The sequence below is a fragment of the Chlorocebus sabaeus genome, chromosome 18 (assembly GCF_047675955.1).
Source record: "Chlorocebus sabaeus isolate Y175 chromosome 18, mChlSab1.0.hap1, whole genome shotgun sequence".
NCBI lineage: Eukaryota > Metazoa > Chordata > Mammalia > Primates > Cercopithecidae > Chlorocebus > Chlorocebus sabaeus.
In genome coordinates, this window is record NC_132921.1 from 56,863,063 (window position 1) to 56,884,768 (window position 21,706).

General features: G+C 34.6%; 1 protein-coding gene across 3 annotated transcripts in view; it reads left to right on the forward strand.

Moving 5' to 3' along the window:
• SS18 (SS18 subunit of BAF chromatin remodeling complex) overlaps positions 1-21,706 on the forward strand; it is a 71,516-nt gene that overhangs the window by 41,413 nt on the left and 8,397 nt on the right. For 2 of the 3 annotated variants that reach the window (XM_007974403.3, XM_007974402.3), the window contains exons 6-10: positions 6,861-7,028; positions 7,671-7,775; positions 10,416-10,508; positions 11,213-11,335; positions 13,867-14,000. In XM_007974403.3, the coding sequence (XP_007972594.1) occupies positions 6,861-7,028; positions 7,671-7,775; positions 10,416-10,508; positions 11,213-11,335; positions 13,867-14,000 (623 nt within the window). The remainder of the gene's footprint in view (positions 1-6,860; positions 7,029-7,670; positions 7,776-10,415; positions 10,509-11,212; positions 11,336-13,866; positions 14,001-21,706) is intronic. The other variant, XM_007974404.3, reaches the window with a different exon arrangement.

The window sequence follows — 21,706 nt, forward strand, 5'->3', positions numbered from 1 at the left end:
AGTAGAGTTGGGGTTTCACTATGTTGGCCAGGCTGGTCTTGAACTCCTGCTCAAGTGATCCACCCACCTTGGCCTCCCAAAGTACAGGATTACAGGCGTGAGCCACTGCACCTGGCCAATTCTCAATGTTTCTAATGTTTAAAATTACAGTGAATTAAATTTTTTCTCATTTTCCTATGTATTTTTAACTGACAGGAATAGAGTTTTCAATGTTTTGACTAAATTTTTAAAGGCCATGGAATAATTATGATTTTTTTCCTACTGATTATTAAGATCATTTTGCATGATTTCAGCTTGCATGGTCATTGATATGGTCTGATAACTACTCTGCAAAGTGAAGACTATAAAGTTTTATAGACACTTTGGGAAATGCTAGTAAGTTCCTAACAATATAAATGTTATAAGGTTAAAAGCTCTAAGTTTTTCTTAAGGATTCAGATACAAATATGTCAGATAATGTTATGTGTTATGAAAAGAAATGTGCAAAGTAAAGGGAAAAAGAAAAATAAGGATGTATGCCATTTTAGGGTGGTGAGCAGATACCTTGAAAGAGAGTGTGGCACAGGCAGATGGAACAGCAAGTATGCGCTGGAGCATACTTGGTGTGTTTGAGGTATAGCAGGGAGACCTGTCGAACTGGAGCTGAGTGAGTGAAGGTGGAAAGTCGTAAGAAATAAGGTCCAAGAGATAGTTGAAGGCTAGGCCTTGAAGGTCTTTTAGTCTATAAGGATTTTAGAGTTTATTCTGTGGAAGGAGATACACTGCTGGAAAGTTTTGAGCACTGGAATAGCGTGATCTGAATATATGGTTTTGAAAAAATGCCTTTGGCAGCTGTATAGAAAATGGGCTGTAATTGGACAAGGGTGAAATAGGGAGACCTGTTAAAAGGCTCTTGTTGTATTTAAGTAAGAGATGATGGTGGCTTTAAATAGTATGATAGCTATGGAGGTAATCAGAAGTAGTCAGTTTTGGGATATTTACTATGTATTTTGAAGGTAGAGTGGATTTGCTGATAGATCAAATGTGGAGAACAAATGCAAAGTTTGTGTTGTCCTCTCCTTGAACAGTCAGTATAAGTTGTGCTCCTCTCACAGATGTGTGATAATACACACAGGGTATATTGCTGACCAGGGGAGTTTCCCTTAGCCTCAGTGTTCAGAATTTTTATTGGGGCTGTGTTATGTAGATTTGATTAATCGCTTGTCCATGTGGTTGATCTCAGTCTCCAATCTCGATCCTTTACCCCCTGCATGACCTAAAACCCCCATCCAGGATGAAAGGAGCTACAGGAAATCCCAATTAAGTAAATTTACTAAATTTTCCTGATTTTTTTCCTGATTTTAGTAATCAGTAAATTTTTCTGATTATTAAAATAACTAATGTTAAATTTGAAAAATCTTCACCAGGTGTGGTGGCTCATGCTTCTAATCCCAGCATTTTGGGACGCTGAGGTGGGCGGATCACCTGAGGTTGGGAGTTTGAGACCAACCTGGCCAACATAGTGAAACCCCGTCTCTACTAAAAATACAAAAATTAGCTGGACGTGGTAGTGTGTGCCTGTAGTCTCAGCTTCTCGGGAGGCTGAGGCAGGAGAATTGCTTAACCTGGGAGGTGGAGGTTGCAGTGAGCCGAGATTGTACCACTGCACTCCAGACAGAGTGAGACTCCGTCTCAAAAAAAAAAAAAAAAAAAAATTAAAAAATATGAAAAGCATACAACATAAAATAAAAAACACCTCTTCACTATATTTTAAATTTTTAGGCAAATTCACTTAAGTATAGTAGTCTATATACTTAAAATCTTTTAAGCAGTACTACTTATAATTACATAATTTTTTAAAAAATGTGTTTAATTATTTTTCTTTGGACTCTGAGTTCTATGAATTGAAGAACTGTATCTTGTTGTCTTCATTGCTTTATCCTGTTTGTTGACTGATTAGCTGGACAGGTATCTTCTTGCTATAACAGTGTCCCCTGAGGGACAAAATTGCCCACAGTTGAGAATAACCAGCTTGAAGAAATGGTTAGCGTGAATAACTGTGTGTAAACATGGTCTGTGTCACTAAAGAAACAAATGGCAATAACAAAATTGTTATTGATGCTATTTTTTGTACCTTTTAAAACTTTTATAAGATTTTTTTCTAAAGTTTTAATGTTACGAAAGATTTTGTACCTCTTAATGAGCTGTTCTCTTTACTAGCTAGAATCATGGTTCCATTTTTTCATTGGGTGCTGGAAAACTCAGCTAAATTTGTGCTTGGCTGCAGTGACCTTACTGAGCTGGGATAGTCATCCTACATTTTCTTTCTTGCTCTTGTTCTTTTATCCTTGATATTATGTCTAAACATCCTTTACTAAAAATTCTTGATGTGGACAGGTGTATAATTTAGGTAAGTAAAGAATCCTGTTCTTTTTAAGCAGCTATTTAAGCAGATAGTAAGTTAGCTAATTGAGTTTGTTGGAATACAGGGATTCTTGCAAATAAATTATTAGAAATAACTCCAAATAAGAGCTGTAATTGTATTAGTTTGAGATTAAATGGTTAAGGAACAAGTAGTAAAATGTGAGCAGTAAATGATGAAATGTGAATGTGAAAATAGGCCTGAGGTGGGTATTATCTATGGAGTTTCATGGTCTTAAGCTTACAAAAGGTAGGTGGGATGAAGAAATTTCTTGTATTTTAAGATTTTTATATTACAGTGATAGAGATGTATTCTACAGAACTGTTTTCACAGGAGATAGTGGCATGGGAAAAGTGTGATTTCAATTTAGAGAGGAAGTACACATGGTGATTAAGAGCACGTGCTTTGGACCCTTTAGTAGCTATGCAACTAATTTAGAGCCTTTCTTAGCAGTACAGCTTTGGGTAAGATCCTTAATGTTTGTGAGCCTTAAATGTTGTCTGTGAAGAAGTTGATAATAATACTACCCGTTTCCTAGGGCTTTGGGGAAGATAAATAATACAGGTAAAGCTATTAGCTTAGTGCCTGGGTCATAATAAGTGTTCATTAAATGTTAGCTGTCATTTTAAACAGTATTATTTAAAATAATTCATAGATTAATGATACAGTTTTTCTAAAATTTTAGTGTATTGGTTTGCATCTGAAGATGTGAAATACATGTGTATATGTATCAATGTTCTATATATGTAGAATATTTGTAAAATTACATCATTCAGAATTCTTGACAGATTAAAACAATGTTTTCTTTGTAGTTAAGTATTTAAAAGTTATTTTTTTCAGTCTAGCTAATTGTGTGTCACTATAGACAGTGACAGTGCTCATCACATCTCTATATCACCATGGCTTCTAGCCTGAGGTGTTGAACCTAATAGGTACTCAATAAATTTGATCCTTGACTTACTCTTCAAAAAAAAATTTTTTTTTTCTTTTTGACCACTGACTTAAGATAAAATTAAGTATTAACCATCTCATTGGAGCAAAGAATTCCAATAATATAAAATATGGTAATTTGGGAGGATTTTACATGTGTTTAAAATAAAAGGTGTTGTTTTCATAGAATGTCTATTAGAATATAAAACTCAAAATGGGAAGAAATAATGTGCTGATGGTAAGTATTTGTTATATGCCCTTGCAAAACACTTGCAAAAATATATTCTAGGTAATTAAGATATCAGTAGGGTCTTTGCATATGTATTATCGTGCTTTGTAGTGTGTCTTAACATCAAAATGGTTTATGTAAAAGATGAAGAATAACCTTTAAGTCTGTAGTAATGTATGATACCATTGTTTGCAGAAAATAGTTATAAAAGACGCATTTTATAATGCTATTTCACTCTGCAGTACAAATTTTTAGAACACATTTTGGGATAACCTTTTGAGTTTACTTCTCTTAGTTTCATTAGTATCTCAAGAGATAATATACATTGCCAGTGTAGCATAATTTAATTATCCTAAGAAGGAAAATAATATACTTCCTAAACCATCAGAATTGATGTCATAAAGTCATAATTTTTTTTGTTTAATGGATAAATAAGGCTTCAAGGAAAATTATGAAATGTACTGTGGTTTGGTAGTGTTAGCTGACTCCATTCTCTCTGTGGTTTTAGGTTTGATCCTGAAATGTTCAGGATCAGAGGATGTTGGGATCCTCTGAGGGAGAGAAGTGACAGTAAAAGAAGGGTAGTAATTGAGCTCTTTGGGATTGGAATTGCTCACAGTCCCAAAAGATAAAACACAAGTGGCATGGTCTTTTCTATCTAGGGCTTAAGCTACAATTACTTTGCTTTCCTTTAGAGCAAGGTTTAGTGTTTTGTTATGTATCTTTTTGGATGTTTTTTCCTTTTGGCTACTGTGGTTTTGCTTACTTTTTAATTTTGGTTCTAATATTACAGGTTTTAGTTATATAGTTACCTTCTGTTAAGACAGGAGGTCTTTAGAAAGTGTTGGAGAAGAAATGGCAAAACCTTCATTTACTGAAAATGAATTACATAAATGTCCGATCAGGTTACCTATTAAATTATGAATGTTAGTGTTTAACAGTTTAATATATACAACATATATTTGAAAGTTATAACTGCTATTAAACTAGTTAGTGTTTTGGAACTTTTTGTTGCAGATTATTTGCTTTGGAACTACTGAATTTGTTTTGTGTTGTGTTTTGTTTTGTTTTTGAGGCAGAGTTTCACTCTTGTTGCCCAGGCTGGAGTGCAATGACATGATCTCAGCTCACTGCAACCTCTGCCTCTCGGGTTCAAGTGATTCTCCTGCCTCAACCTCCCGAGTAGCTGGTATTACAGGTGTGCACCACCATGCCCGGCTAATTTTTATACTTTCAGTAGAGTTGGGGTTTCACCATATTGGCCAGGCTGGTCTCGAACTCCTGACCTCAGGTGATCCACCCATCTTAGCCTGCCAAGGTGCTGGGATTACAGATGTGAGCCACTGCGCCTGGCTTACAAATTTGTTATAGCTTATTTTTTAACAGAGGCAGTGAAAAATAGAATAAACATGTGCTTTGAAATCAAATTTGAGGTTTGTCTTATTCTCAGTTTATATCTGTTAGCTGTGTAATCTTGATTTTTAGATTCCTTAGCTAAAAAAATTGAGAATTAGGGTCCTTACCTATGGTAGTTGTTAGGAGTTTATAGGAAATGACTGTGAAAGCATGTAACTGACAGTGTTGTAGGGTACATTCAGTATTAAGTTCTCTTAGCCTCTACTCTCACCCAGCCACTTTGTCTCTACTAAGAGTGTATTTGCTTGTTGAAAGAAAGGTCCCAGAGTTTTTGAGAGGCTTATATTCACATTTATGATAATAAAATTGAAAAGAAGGAAAAAAGAAACAGAAGCACGGAAGGCAAATAGGAGAAAAACAGCTCTGAAACAGTTCTTCTGATTGGAAATGTGAAGTCTTTCTGTTTATATCATTGCTGCTGTTGTAAGTCAGTAATGTATTTCAAGAGGTGGGCTTGTTTTGTTTTTAATTGTTTAAGTAATTAAATAGTGAACTTTGGCTCATTTGGGCAGTTTCATCTGTGAAACCTTTCCAGGCTCTCTAGTACTTTGCCTTTTGTACTTAAATTTTCTCCAAGTCACTCAAGGGGAAGGAGGAGTATGTAGCTATATAAGCAGCAAGTTGGGAAAGGACTCATCCGTACTTCTGAGATAGTAATGGTTATAATGGCAAAATGATGAGTTCACCATACCATAACTTGGCCCAGTAAACCTCTCAGGAGCTGCTTAACATTATTAGATGGCAATGTGGGACTTTATGGCCATTGTTGATTGTTTCCTGTGATACGTTTTTACTGTTGCCAGTGTGATACTATAGCAGTGGTAGTTTGGCTACCCCAGTATTGCTCACTTTGGAAACTCTGTAGTTCAGATTTCTTAGCCCACAGCTTGTTGCATGTCTCTCTTGTGTGTTTTTAGAGGTGTGAGAGTCTTTATGTAATGTATGTATGTTTTAACATATTAAGCACTATAGCCTTTTGATTTCAAGGAGGTCTTTTTTAGGTTGTAAATCTTGTAGTTGGGAAAGGGAAAGAAGACTTTTTAAGATTTTGTCCTAAATTAAAACTTATGAAATTCTAGTGTTTGTATAGTTTCCCTGTCTACCATTATATAATGAGTATTGAAAAAGAACAAAGTAAAAATCTAGAGATTTGGTTTCTTTCCCTTGGTTTAACCACTGATTTGCTGTGTGATTTTGTAAAGTTTACTTTTGGTGTATTTCCCAGTGTAGCATGAGGATGATATCTTCTCAAGAAAGATGGTATAGATAAGTATTAGTGTGTAATGGAAAATACATTCAAGATGTTCATATATTATATCATTTTGTTTTAAAAAATGACTAAGAATCCTCTTCTAGTGGATTTTTTGTTTGTTTGTTTGTTTTGAAATGGAGTCTCGCTCTGTTGCCCAGGCTGGAGTGCAGTGGTGTGATCTTGGCTCATTGCAAGCTCCGCCTCCCGGGTTCATGCCATTCTCCTGCTTCAGCTTCCCAAGTAGCTGGGACTACAGGCGCCCGCCACTGCGCCCGGCTAGTTTTTTGTATTTTTAGTAGAGACTGGGTTTCACCGTGTTAGCCAGGATGGTCTCGATCTCCTGACCTCGTGATCCGCCCTCCTCGGCCTCCCAAAGTGCTGGGATTACAGGCGTGAGCCACCACGCCCGGCCGGATTTCAAGTTAATCACCATGGACTGGTTATTTTCTTTTGTTTGCAGATTATTTTAGGCATGTGAGTTTTAATTCAAAGACTTATTTTTATTATTTGAAATCAGTTTTTAGTGCATTTCATTATATAGTTTGGAGACTATATGATAAAAGATTATTTCTTGAGATGTTAAAGTTATATACAAAAAATTATGTATTATATAATGTTGTGTCTTGTTTCAGGTCCAATGATGCATCAGCAGCCTCCTTCTCAGCAATACAACATGCCACAGGGAGGCGGACAGCATTACCAAGGACAGCAGCCACCCATGGGAATGATGGGTCAAGTTAACCAAGGCAATCATATGATGGGTCAGAGACAGATTCCTCCCTATAGACCTCCTCAACAGGGTGAGATTCCATTTGGAAAATTTGCTACCTCATGTAATTGAAAGGCTGCACATTTTAATGACCTTTTAATCTAGACAAAGTCAGGACTTTTTGTTTCTTTTTTCTTCTTTTTTTTTGTTTTTTTAACAAACGATAGAGTTCTACTAGGTACAAAGCTGTCACAAAGTAGATAAGAACTTCTTGATACACAGCTTTCTTTTATCTGTTATTTTCTGGAAAAAGTTATGTCATAAAATTATATATTGAAAGCTCACTAATTTACAACAGAAAATACTGTTTTGTTTTTGAAAAATTATTAAATAAAGGATCAGGAATAAACCTAATTTTACTTCATAGCAAAGGAAATAAATTTGCTACCAGTTTGAACCTATTTTTAAGAAGTTAGCGTTTGTTTTTCTGAGTTGGTGTTTTTTGGTATTGCATGTGTGGTCTTAACATTGATTTTAGTAAATGTATGTGGAGCTGCTGTGTGTGTATCTGTATGCGTATGTATATGAATAGCTAAAGGTATCTGAAATGCAGGTATCAGGAGACAGGAATCTATAGTTGAGAAATAATCTTTCATAATATCAAATTAGAAAGAAAGCCTTTGATGACATAGAGAATACATTATTTATTTCTTGACTGGCTGTCATTTTTCAGGCCCACCACAGCAGTACTCAGGCCAGGAAGACTATTACGGGGACCAATACAGTCATGGTGGACAAGGTCCTCCAGAAGGCATGAACCAGCAGTATTACCCTGATGGTAATCTCTCCTGATGTTAACTTTCCCACTTTCTATCTCTGCCTAGTATTCATGTAGAGAGTTATATAAAATATTTTAATGAGGATGAAGAAGCTAACAATTTGTTTCTTCTAAATTTAGAAACACTTCAGTACTCTAAAGTACCAATGATAGCATTAGTTTATAATCTAATTCAAAGTGTATTTTGTGTAGCTGTTCCATTAGTATGATCAGGAATCACAGTCTGTCATTGGAATCCTTATAGAAAAGAGGATCCTTTTGTAATATATTTAGGGTTGTTTGATTTCAGCAAAAGCTTGTGTTTATTGATTTACTCTTTTTTTAATAAGAGCTTCATTAAGATATAATTCACATAACATAAAGTTCACCCTTAGTTGACTTGTATTCATTGTACAAATATATAGAGAATATAGTTCTTGAGTTACTTTTTCAAGTCTCATCATTTTAATTAATGTTTCATACTTCTCAACAAACTAAGGTTTACATTAGTGCTTGCCTTTGAGAAAAATTTGGGAGACCAAATTATATCCATAATATAGCCGTGTAGAGATTGAGTAGAATGGGACAGGCATTTGGAAATAAGGTTTTTAGTTAGGGTTTTTTGTTTTTTGTTTTTTGTAGAAGGTGGCTTGTGAAAAATTGGTTAGTAAGATGCACAGTACTTTAGGAACATTTGAATAGCAATAATCCAAGCATACAAGTAGGTTTTCACAGTATAGTTTCATCCATTTTTCTGTATGCTTGAAAATTTTGTAATACAATGTAGAAGAAAAAAGTAATTCAAAAATACATTACAAAATGATGTGGGTTGTTAGGATTTGCCAAAAGCCTTGTTCACATATATGATCCTTTGATGTAAATATAAATTACTGAACAGAGAAACTAAGACACTTAAAGCTAAAGTACTAGCAGACATTGACTAGCAGCCCATGTAAGCTAGCAAGAAGATATAATTTAGGATATTTGAAAAAACATCTCGCCTGTCATTTTTTATTAATACATAAAGCATAAAGGTACATTTGTACTTAAGGACGTTGGTTTTTGTTTTGTTTTTCTTTTCATATGTAAACATGGTATTAAGATTTTTTTTTAATTAAAAACTTAGTAAGGTTGTAAGCTATACATATTTTAAAGAGGTGAAATCTTTGTTAAATTATATGTATTGAGAAGTTGGCTGAAAATAAATGATTGTTTCTATTTTTTTAAATTTTAATTACATTTTAAAGAGTTAAACTTGACATTGTTATTTTGATCCTGGCTGTCTCTTGAAATGTGAACTTTGTTTTGTTATAGTATAACCTTTCTGTTCAAAATATATTGGTTTGTTATTTTGTAAATATCAAAACGTTAAGGTTACTTTCTTTCATTTTATTAGTGGATTTTAATTTGAAGGGTATCATTTTTGCATAGGTGTGTATTACTTTATATCTGACATTTACATAGAGTATTCTATTTATATCGACAATTAATATTTGTAAACAACATTGGCTCTTTTCTCTCATGTCCGGATATTTATGTTAGTAAATATATAGATTAGGAATTGGCAAACTTTTTCTGAAAAGGGCCAGATAATAAGTACTTTAGTCTTTGTGGGCCGTATGGTCTTGGTCTCAACTACTGAACTCTTATTGTAGCATGAAAGCAGCTATGGACAATACTGAAATGAATGGGCATGACTGTATTCCAATAAAATTTTATTTACAAAAACATGCCACTGGCCATATTAAAGACTGTAGGCCATAGTTTGCCAACCCTTCATGTAGCTATTTATGAGGTGGCTTGGGAACATTAGAATACTAGAGCACTGAATAACGTTTATTTGTAATTTTTATTCCTGTGTCCTTAATTAGGCATTTTTGTAAAGTTGAGTTTAGATTTTAGATAACTAAAAGGTTATTTCCTACATTTTCTTAGTGAAACTTAAAAAGAGAGTGAGACTATTGTTTTTCACTAGAGTCCAATTATCTCGAAGGTAAAATTTATTGTGCTTTAAAACTGAAGATATACTCCCAACACAATATTAATTTTATGAAGATGTATGTTTATGATACTTGAAATATTTTCTAAAGATTTCCAAAATGGCAGCATTAAGGTATATAATTTTGCATCTGAAGATACTTTGAGATACTTAAGTTTATGCAAGTAAATGTTAGAACGTGAAAATTTTTCAGTTTCTTTCAGGGGAGAAACTTATGGAGCTCTTTTATATTTTGCATTGTGTTTAGCATATGCTGTGGAATTGGAGACCAGCAGAACAGGTGTTTGACAAAATATGATAATTACTTCCTTTGTTCATTCTAATTTAATTTAGGTTATTTACATGTGAAAGACCTAGATACTTTTATTCTCTTTTTTTAAAATGGGAGATAGTTTTTTTTTCCCCTCAATGAGGATTATCAGATTTAAGACAATAAGTGTAATGTTTCTAAAACTACTGCTTTTTGCTTTTAAAAAAATTGCACGTTATCTCAATATGAAAACAATCACATTGGTAAATCTTTGGCTAATGCAATTGAAATTATTTTTTATGTTCCATTTCTTTTCCTTTTTTTTCAATTTTATCTGAAAGTTTAAATATTTTTAGGGTTTTCACTCAGTGGCCATTAACGTTTCTTCCTGTCTCTTGTCGAATTGATGTAGGTCATAATGATTACGGTTATCAGCAACCGTCGTATCCTGAACAAGGCTACGATAGGCCTTATGAGGATTCCTCACAACATTACTACGAAGGAGGTATCTATATACCTTCACACACATACACATATATATCCCCTTCTACAGGAATGAAAATTCTTGCATAAGACAACTTCTACCCATGCAAAGCTCTTGTAGAATACTAGTTGCTGGCTGTCTTGAAAGGTGCAGGGAGCCCAAAACAATCAAAATAATTTCCTTACAAATATTTAAAATGTATAACCATGACTTGCCATTTCTAACATTAATAAAAAGACTAAAACATTAAAGATAATTTTTTCCTCAGTGGAAATTTTCTATTTGAACATAAATCCATCCAACTTTTTTTTCTCGTGTGTGTTTACATATGTATAATTTTACATATAAGTATAGTGCCTTTAGGAAACAGCTTGCTGATCTCGTGTAGCTAGTGTGTGCTCTTGTAGCTGTCTTTAATTTTGTCTTTTTTATTTTATTTAGCATAGTCATGATCTTATGACTGTGATGTTCCAGTAAATGTAATGCTCGTATGGCAGAGACGCTGAAAATGCTGCAGTTCAACCTTGCAAAATTGGCTTTAACTGCAGTTTGTTTGGCCGAAATCCTTCTGTTTGGTTTGAGTTTTTTCTTTGTTTTGTTAACTTCTAAAAATCAATATGGCATTTCATTTTGTTCTTGTGTTGTTGGCTATGCATCTTAGAGGGAAAAAAGTTACTTAAGCAGACTTCTCAGTTTTTTTTTCCTCTTCTCCAATTATCCTGTAGGAAATTCACAGTATGGCCAACAGCAAGATGCATACCAGGGACCACCTCCACAACAGGGATATCCACCCCAGCAGCAGCAGTACCCAGGGCAGCAAGGTTACCCAGGACAGCAGCAGGGCTACGGTAAAGCTTTGTACAGTTTATTTTTATCACGAAAACAATGTGGTGCTGATTGTTTTAAAATATGGAAGTGGATGTTTAATACTTATTTTTCCAAGAATTATCACTTGAAAATTCAGTTTTAGCCTAGTCTACTATTAAAATGTTGGTTTAAAATGTTGCTCTTAGATAAGCTAGTAATCCATTCAAAAAGAACTACAAATTGGAGATGGTTCATTGACCAAAGGTAAGGTGTGGAGTCATTTAAAAGACATGAAAAATGAATTATCAGACCTATTTGTCATGTCTAGCCTTGTGTGTGCTTGGAAAACTGATGATTGGATAATTATTGACCGTATGTATATAATCTGCTTAGCAAATTTATTTTTAAAAACTAATGACCAATACAGTTTTTTTTAAGATATACTGATTTTTTTTTTTTTTGAGTAAAAATGAGATCTATTCAGAATGCATAATGAAAATGTTTTTGACATTCCCTAGTTAAATAGCAATATACATATTCATTGGGATGAATTATTGCAGCTATGTATCATACAGAATTTGGGGAAAGTGTAGCAATATTTTCCTATTATATACTCACTCACAATACCTACTACCTGGATATCTGACTAACTTATTAGATAGGGAGTGGGGAATGATGAGGAGCTAGTATTTCAGTCTTAACTCTCAGGCTACTATAACCATTTTAGATATAACTCTTTTTAAAGGAAAGTAGCTGCTTACGAATACTGAATCCACCTCTTCCTAACCGGGGTCTCTTTTTCACATAGGTAATATCTTATTATTTTTAGTCATTGACTTAAGCTCTGCCATTGCTGTGGACATCTCTGTCTACCTGTGATAGCAAATCTTAGAAGTAAGGTCAGACTGAAATTCTCTTGCCCCCTCAGCGTATATGTTGAAACTCAGTCAGATATTGGGAGTCAGGTATTTTTCTAAAAATGTTAAATTCTGATTTCCAAATTCTAGATGTGACTTTAGAAATATTCCATGGGTTTTTTTCTTTCATAAAGGAACTTTTTTGCCCTTCCCAAACGGTCTTTTCATTTTGTGACTACTTAGTATTTATACTTTGAATAAATACGGTATTCTGGTTTTATTGCATTTGCATGAAAACAGATGTAATACAGCTAAATCAGGTCAATTCGTTGACTTGAGAGAAATATCTTCCAAATATCTTCAATGGTAAGAGAGGGTGAAAGAAAGCTTAATTTTTGTTAAAGTATGTTATAGTTAAATGCTATTTTGTTAGACATCAGGAATCCTAAGAGAAATTTCTATTTTGTTTATCTATAGGCTTGTATTGTCAAAAAAACCTTTATTTCTACTAGAGATAAAGTTTTAATAATTGAATATATAATAAATAAAAGATTGATATAGCTTATTTAAGCTTGAAAACTTGTTCTCTTTTGACACTTTTCTCTGAAATCAGTGTTTTTATGGCAGGTTTTGAATGGCTATGATAGAAAACATTTAAGTGTCAAAGCTTTTCAGCTTATGGTTTGTTTTGTTTTGTTTTGTTTTTTTCCGACGGAGTTGCACTCTTGTTGCCTAGGCTGGAGTGCAATGTTGCGATCTTGGCTCACTGCAACCTCTGCTTCCCAGGTTCAAGCGATTCTCCTGTCAGCCTCCTGAGTAGCTGGGATTACAGTCATGTGCCACCACACCCAGCTAATTTTTGTACTTTTAGTAGAGACGGGGTTTATTATATTGGTCAACCGGTCTCAAACTCCTGACCTCAGGTGATCCGCCCACCTCAGCCTCCCAGAGTGCTGGGATTACAGGCGTAAGCCTGTATATCCAGCCCAGCTTATGCTTTTTGAAGCATTCCTTACAATGGAAAGTAGTAGAGTTTATAAAACAGACATAATTGTTTAGCAAACCAAATCAGTCCCTTGCCATCTCTGAAATTTGTAATCATTTTTATGGATAAAGTATTAAAGGTGATTAATTCTCAGTGTAAGTTTTGAATCAAGTTTTTTCACATGTAATCTGTGGGTTTTCAAGTTTTTAGTTTCTATTTTAAAATATTTTGGTAATTTGTCAATGCATAGTATAGACATACTTTTGGTGACTGCAAATATAAATCTAGAGTCATACAGTTATAAATATCATTTATTCCTCCACTTTATTCAGAAGTTATTTCAGTATTTTTCTTTGAATCTGCCTCTTGCTTTCTCTTTTTCCTCTTGCTCATACTGGTTAATGCTACCAGATATATTGATTAATTTTCTTATCATCATAGAATTAACCTACTTTACAACTCCCTGAGTCTTTTTTACCCATTTTGAAATATATTTTGTAATGGCTAGGGCATAGTACAATAATTACAGTGAAGTAGCATTACAGTATTTTTACTCTTATTATTACCATCCAGATTTATTTCAGAAAGCATTTGAGGAAATCAAGGTACCAAACTATCTTTTTTAAGTTTAGATAGAAAAATATTGTAACATCTCTCCAGTTCAAATCCTTCCCTGAGTTCCAGGGACTTAACTTTTTATGTGGGTTTTTGTTGTGTTAATTATTTGCAGGTCCTTCACAGGGTGGTCCAGGTCCTCAGTATCCTAACTACCCACAGGGACAAGGTCAGCAGTATGGAGGATATAGACCAACACAGCCTGGACCACCACAGCCACCCCAGCAGAGGCCTTATGGATACGACCAGGTAAGTAGTTTGAACGGCTGCAGAATTGCCACATTGTTTGTTCACTCTCGATTAGGTGAACTTTTTTTTGAGGCAGAGTCTCGCTCTGTCGCCCAGGCTGGAGTGCAGTGGCACAATCTTGGCTCACTGCAAGCTCCACCTCCCGGGTTCACGCCATTCTCCTGCCTCAGCCTTCCGAGTAGCTGGGACTACAGGCGCACACCACCAAGCCCGGCTAATTTTTTGTCTTTGCAGTAGAGACGGGGTTTCACCATGTTAGCCAGGATGGTCTCGAGCTCCTGACCTCATGATCCGCCCGCCTCAGCCTCCCAAAGTGCTGGGATTACAGACGTGAGCCACCATGCCTGGCCAATTTTTTTTTTTTTTTTTAATTTAACTTGAAGCCTCGTGTTTCCCTCATGAGGGAATGTTTATGGTACATTTGTTAAAAAGTATGTCACTTTTGAGTCTCATACTATTTAATAACACAGTTGATCATAGTTACTCTATCATATAAAACATGGCCTTAACATAAGACAACTACATATATCTTCTCTCTCTCTCTCTGTCTCTCTGGTCTTTACCCTCAGGCATACTTTGTTTACTGAGGTAAAATATATATACAGAGTTTATCATATTTACCATTTTTGAGTGTACATACAGTTCAGTGTTAATTCATTTATTTCCCACTCCTTGATCCCTTCTCATTCCTTTTCTTCCCAACTTCTGGTAACCTTAGTGATTTCTATGATCCTCCCTGATGTTTATTACTGAGACTTTGCCTTGAGCTACTGAGATGTGGAGTCCATCAGTGTTGATGCTTTCATTAGCACTCCACTTCACTACAGCATATCCATTACACTTCCTTCACACCCATAATATCCCATCTCTTTAAATTCAAACTTTCTGCCCTCTGTTACCTCCTTCCACACACATAACTTGTTTCAACTGTTATTTCTCCTCTACTTGTCATTCTACTTTCAGATATTTAGAAGTGTGTCTCATCCTATGATGACTGATTCCCTTGAACCCAGTGTTAATTAAGTTTCTTCTTTTTGACATTAAACTCCTCAGACTTGTATCACAGTCATTGTTTTATGAATGTACTCATATATACTCTGAATTATTATGGAAATGATTTATTATGGCAGTTCCTTTAGGCTGGTTTCAGGTTTGTGCTTTTCAGTGAAGGTGGTCTGGTTTGTTCACCACTTAAACTATCTAAAATAGGTTATTTTTTAACATGGAACTGTCTTTAATATGCAGTTTAGGCTTTCAGGGCCAACGTGGGTATCTGGTTTGAGGAAAAACTCAGATGCAGTGGTAACTAGAATTTGAGGTGTGAGCAGTTCGTTTATCAACCCTCTCTCACGCCTGCAACCCTCTTGTATTGGCACTTCTTATTTAAGACAAAGGAGATACAAAAAGCAAGAATAGATAAGTAATATTTTTCCAAAATATACTCGAACAAAACATAAGGATCAGTTGGAGGTTTTATTAAGTTTTAGAAGTGAAATAAGTCGTGGCTGGTGAGTATTTAAAGGCAGGATTCCTGAGCAGAACAAATTTAGGCTCAATCTAATCTACAGCTGAACTTTTTAAAAAGTGAGATTCTGATCATGTATTCTATCATTCAACAAATGTTTATTCTCCACGTGTTTGATACTGTAGTAGGTCCTGCAGAGGTAAAATAGTCAACCAGCTATCTTGGTCTTCCTTGACCTCACTTTAGCTATTGGCACATTTTCCTTTTTCATTTTTAAATGGTCTTTAGCGTCTATATTTCTGAACCATTTTGTTCCTCTTGCGTTTACATTGGTTCATTCTTTTTTTTTTTTAATTGGTTTTCCTTTTTTTTTTTTTTTTTTACCCTAATACCAGTTCTTGACTCTGTTTTTTTTTTTTTCTAGCCTCTGAATCATCCTGCCCTCTATTTTCAGTATTAGCTCTTACCCCTCAACCCAGTTTCAGCTCCTTTTTATCCAAATGTACAGAACATCTCTTGTCTTTGGATTCCCTCAGCTTTAGCATGTTGTAGACTAAACTCACCATTTTCCTTTCTAAGTCATTGTATTTCCAAATCTCCTAAACTTAAAGCCATTCATTAAGCAAATGTTTATTGAGCAACCATTATATGCCAAGTGCCATGTGAAGATTGGGAACATATTGGGAAATAAGATAGACATGGACTCAGCCTTTATGAACTTAAGTCTAGATGGCTACAGGCAGGTAAACATATGATATGATATAGTGTGATAAATACTTAGATAAGGGAAGCTAAGATTTATGTGGAAGGAGCTTCTAACTCAGATCTTGAGAAATATTCCTTGGGAAATATTATATTTAAGTGTGAAGTACCAAGGAAGAGCCAGTATTAACCAAGTATATGTGGATGAGGAAAGAAGAGCATTCACAAAGGAACTAGTGTTAAACCTTGTGTGGTTCAGTAAAGCAGAAGCATGGGGAAGAAGAGGCAAGACTGGAGAGAAGTGTTGGAGTTAGCTTAGGAAGGCTCTTACAAGCCATATTAGGGGACTTGGACTTTATCCTGACATCAGTGTGGAGCTTGAAAGCAGTGTATATAAAGTGTCTAGCAGTGGCTAGCACTTGGTAGCTAGGATAGATACATGATTTACTTCTCCTTTTATCATCATCATCATTCCACTTTCTAAAGTTCTCAGGAATTTGAAACTGTACTGTGGATAAAGACTCACGGTGTTTGAGTAGTTGCCAGCCACATCTCATTTCCTATTAGAAAAGAATATGAGGGTGGGACTTTGTTAGTTGTTTTAGTGCCATAGTGTTTCCACATTAACCTAATGTTTAACCTTATCTTTGGCCCCTACCCAGAGACCTATTGCTGTCTTTATTTTAGGAAAAATAGTTTGTTCACCTCTTGATGGTTGAGGCAATGGAAAGCTAATGAAGATTCTGAAACCCAATACTAACATATTTATAATTGTAGTTTAGGCAGATTACTCTTATAGCAATATGCAAGATAAAAGGGGAGAAATTAAAAGGGTGGAAATTGCTACGATACTTCCCTATTGGTCCTCCCTATCCCGATAAACAGTGGCTCCATTCTTCCTGTTCCTCAGGTTAAAAACCTACAGTCCTCTTTGATGCCCCTCTTTGCAAAGCAAACATCCAGTCAATTAGCAAATTTCCTCACCTCTTCCTTCAAAATATATCCGATATCTAGCCATTTTTCACAGTCTCCTTTCACCCAACTGAAAGTCACAACTAGCACTCATCTGGACTGTTGCAATATATCCTCCTTTTTGGTTTTCTTGATTTTATCCTGCCTCCTCTACAAGATACTCTGCACATGGAACCCAGAGTAATGTTTTAAAGACATTAGTCAACTCTGTGCTTACAACCCTGTGATGTTTTAAGTAAAAGCCATATGATATACAGAGAGTCCTTCACTGACCACCTAAGACAGTAACACCCTCCATTGCATCACTCTTTTTCCCTACCCTTTTCATGGTTTTTTGAACATCTTAATTGAAATATAATTTACATACCATTAAACTACATGTAATAAAAGTGTATAGATCTTTTTTGACATGTTTATACACACCTGTGAAACCATCAGCAGAATCGAAATAATGGAGTATCTATCATGCCCAAAAGTTTTCCCCGTGCCCCTTTGAAATCCCTCCACTTGCATCCCCTCTCCAGACCATGTCACTGACCTTTTAATTAAACTGTGGATTGGTTTACATTTTCCAAAATTGTATAGAAATTGAGTAATACAGTATGTTCTCTTTTTTATCTGGCTTCTTTTACTCAGCGTAATTGTTTTGATACTTATGTTGTTTGTGCCAATAATTGTTTATTACTAAGCAGTGTTCCATTATATGGCTATTTGTTTGTCCATTGAGTTGGGACATTTGGGTTTACAGACAAAGTACTAAGTTTATCCTTTGATCTACAGATGGGACATTTGGCTTTACAGACACAGTACTATGAACGTTCATGGACAAGTCCCTGGGGACATTTTTCTTGGGTAAATACCTAGGAGTGGAATGGTTGGATCATATGATAGGTATATATTTAATTCAACAAATTGCAAGAATGTTTTCCAAAGTAGTGTACCATTGTACATTCCTACCATTTTACATTCCTACCAGCAGTATATGATTTCTCCCATATTCTTCCTAACTCATTGCCAATATGTAGTATGAATCAGTCTTTTAAATTTTATTTATTTTAATAGGTGTGTTATAACACCTCATGACTTTGAGTATCCCCAAGGACTAATGATGTTTACCATCTTCTCTCCCTTATTTGCCATCTATATTTCTTCTTTTCAGGAGTGTCTGTTTAAATCTTTTGCTCATTTTTAAATTGGAGATTCTACTTTTTTTATTATTGAGTGTTAAGAGGTCTTTGTATATCCTAGATACAAGTCCTTAATCAGGTATCATTTGCACATATTTTCATCCTGTCTGTTTTTTCATTCTGTAAATAGTGTCTTTCAGAGATGGAAGAATCTAAATTTTGATGAAGTTTAGTTTATCAGTTTTTTTCTCTTATGGATTATGCTTTTGGGATCACATGTGTAAGAAATCTTTACCTAACTGAGGGTCGCAAAGATTTTCTCCTGTACTTTCTTCTAAAAGTTATATAATTTTAGAGTTTACATTTAAGTGTATGATTCATTTTGAGTTAATTTTTATGTATGCTGTGAAGTACGAAATAAAGTTTGCATGGCTTTTTTCTGATGCATGTCTGTTTTTCTCAGCGTCATTTGTTGAAAAGACTATCTTTTCTTTTTTTAGACAGAGTCTCGCTCTGTCACCACCAAGCTGGTGTGCAGTGGCGCGATCTCAGCTCACTGCAGCCACTGCCTGTCAGGTTCAAGTGATTCTCCTGCCTCAGCCTCCCAAGTAGCTAGGACTACAGGCGTGCACCACCACGCCCAGCTACATTTATTTATTTGTTTATTTGTATTTGTATTTTTAGTTGAGACGTGGTTTCACCTTGTTGGCCAGGATGGTCTTGATCTGCTGACCTTGTGATCCGCCCGCCTCCGCCTCCCAGAGTGCTGAGATTACAGGCGTTAGCCACCATGCCCAGCCAAAAAGACTATCTTTTATCTACTGAATTGTCGTTTTACCTTTGCAGAAAATCAGTTGTCCATAAACATGTGTCTGTTTCTGAACTCTATTCTGTTCCATTGATCTGTTTATGTATCTTTATGCCAGCACCACACCGTCTTCATTTCTATAGTTTTATAAGTTTTATAATTAGGTAGTATTAGTTTTTGAACTTTTTTTTTATACAAAGTTGTTTGGCACTGTAGGTTCTTTGGATTTCCATGTAAATTTTAGAGTCAGTTTGTCAGTTTGTACATAAAAACTTACTAGGAGTTTGATTGGAATTACCATGAATTTATAGATTAATTTGGGGAGAATTGACAGTATTATTTAGTCTTCCAGCCTATGAACGTGGCCTATGTCCCTTAAAATTTTAACAGTGTCATATAATTTTCAGTATATAGGTCTTAACATTTATTTTCTAAGTATTTTATGTGTTTTGATGCTATTGTAAATTTTTTAAAATTTTAATTTCCAGTTATTAGTTGCTAGTCCATACAAATGCCAGCTTATTTTTGTGTATTGATATTTTATCAAAACTATAACTTTACTAAAATCACACATCTAGTAGTGTTTTTGCAGATTTCATTGAATATTCAAACATAGAAATCATGATGTCTGTGAATAAAGAAAGTCTTCTTCCTTTTCAATCTGAATACTCCCCCATGTTCCTTCCCCACCCTCCTGCTTGCCTCAGCCAGAGATTCCAATACCATGATAAATAAAAGTGGTGAAAGTAGACATCTTTTGTCTTGTTCCTTATCTTAGGGGGAAAGTTGTCAGTTTTTCATCCTTATATAAGATATTAATGTAGGGTTTTTTTGTAGCTGTCCTTTATTAGGTGTTATATTTCTAGTTTGCTGAGAATTTTTATTGAGAATAAATGTTGAATTTTGTCACATGATTTTTCCTTATCTATTGAGGGAATTATGGTTTTCCTTTTTTAGTTTGCTAATTTTTGAATTATATTGTTTGAGTTTCAAATGTAAACCAACTTTGCATACCATTTGGTCATGATAAAATCCATTGGGTCATGATGTATATTCTTTTTATATGTTGGGTTGATTAGCTAAAATTTTGTTAAGAATTTCTGCATCTGCATCTCTTGAGTCCAGGAGTTCAAGACCAGTCTGGGCAACAAAGTGAGACCTCACCTGTATAAAAATCTAGCCAGTCATGGTGACATGTGCCTATAGTCCCAGTCAGATGCATCCTGACTTAACAGTGGTTCAACTTACGGGTTTTTTTTGACTTCACAATGCTGTGAAAAGTGATGTACATTTAGTAGAAGCTCTACTTCCAGTAACCATACAATCATTCAGTGCAGTGTTTAATAAATTACATGATGTATGCAACTTACAGTGGGTTAATTGGGACATAACCCCATGGTAAGTCAAGGAACATCTGTATTTTCATGACAAATTTTGGAATCTGGTTTTCTTTTCTTGTAACATCTTTGTCTGGTTTTGTTATTGATGTAGCACTCGTTTCATAGAGTGAGTTGGAAAGAATTTCCTCCCCCCAATTTTCTGGAAAGATCTGCAGAAAATTGGTATTATTTTTTCTAAAATGTTTGCTGCAAGTTACCAGTGAAGCCATCTGGGTTTGTAGTTTTTTTTGTGAGAAATTTTTAAATTATAAATTTAATTTATGAAATATAGGGGGTATTCAGGTTATCTGTTTTTTTCTTGAGTAAATGTTTTGTGTATTTTTCATAGGAGATGTCCATTTTATCTGTGTTGTTGAATAATTTATTATCACTTAATATCTATATAGTGATATTACCTTTCTCATTTCTGATATTAATAATGTGTGTTTTCTCTCTTTATCCTCATTTATCTGGCTAGTTTTAATCTACCTATTGATTTTTCTCAAAAAGCAGCTTTTGATTTTATTGATTGCCTTTTGCCCATTTGCTTTTCTGTTTCTTTGATTTCTGCCCAGAACTTTATTATTTGTTTTTTTTCTGCTTGCTTGGATTTTATTTGTTCTTCTTTTTCCAGTTTCTTAAGTTTGAAGTTGTAGTCCCGTTGATTTAAGAACTGTCTTTCTTTCTGATATAGATGTTTATTTCTAAGTACTCTTAAACTGTATCTGATTCTGTTATTTTTAATCAGTTCAAAATACATCCTGGTTTCACTTTTTATTTCTTTTTTGACCCATGACACATCAGAGGTGTGCAATTTTATTTTCAAATATTTGGAGATTTTCAAGTCTTTCTGATGAATTTACTCCTTTACCGTTATCAAATAACTGTCATCAAATAACTGTCTTTATCCCTGCTAATATTTTTTGCTCTGAAATCTAATTTGTCTAATATCAATACTGCAATACCACTTTTCTTTTGATTAGTATTAGAATAATATATTTTTCATCCTTTTAACATATTTGTGTTTTTATATTTGAATTATATTTCAAGTAGACAGCATATGTAGTCAGTTGGATCTTGCTTTTTTAAAATCCAATCTGACGATTGCTGCCTTTAAATTGGGATTTTTGACATGTTTAGTGTGATTATATATATGGTTAAGTATATCATCTTTATTTTTTCTATTTGTCCCATCTGGTTTTTGTTCTCCCTTTCCTCTTTTTCTGCCTTCCTTTGATTTTTCTCATGTTTTT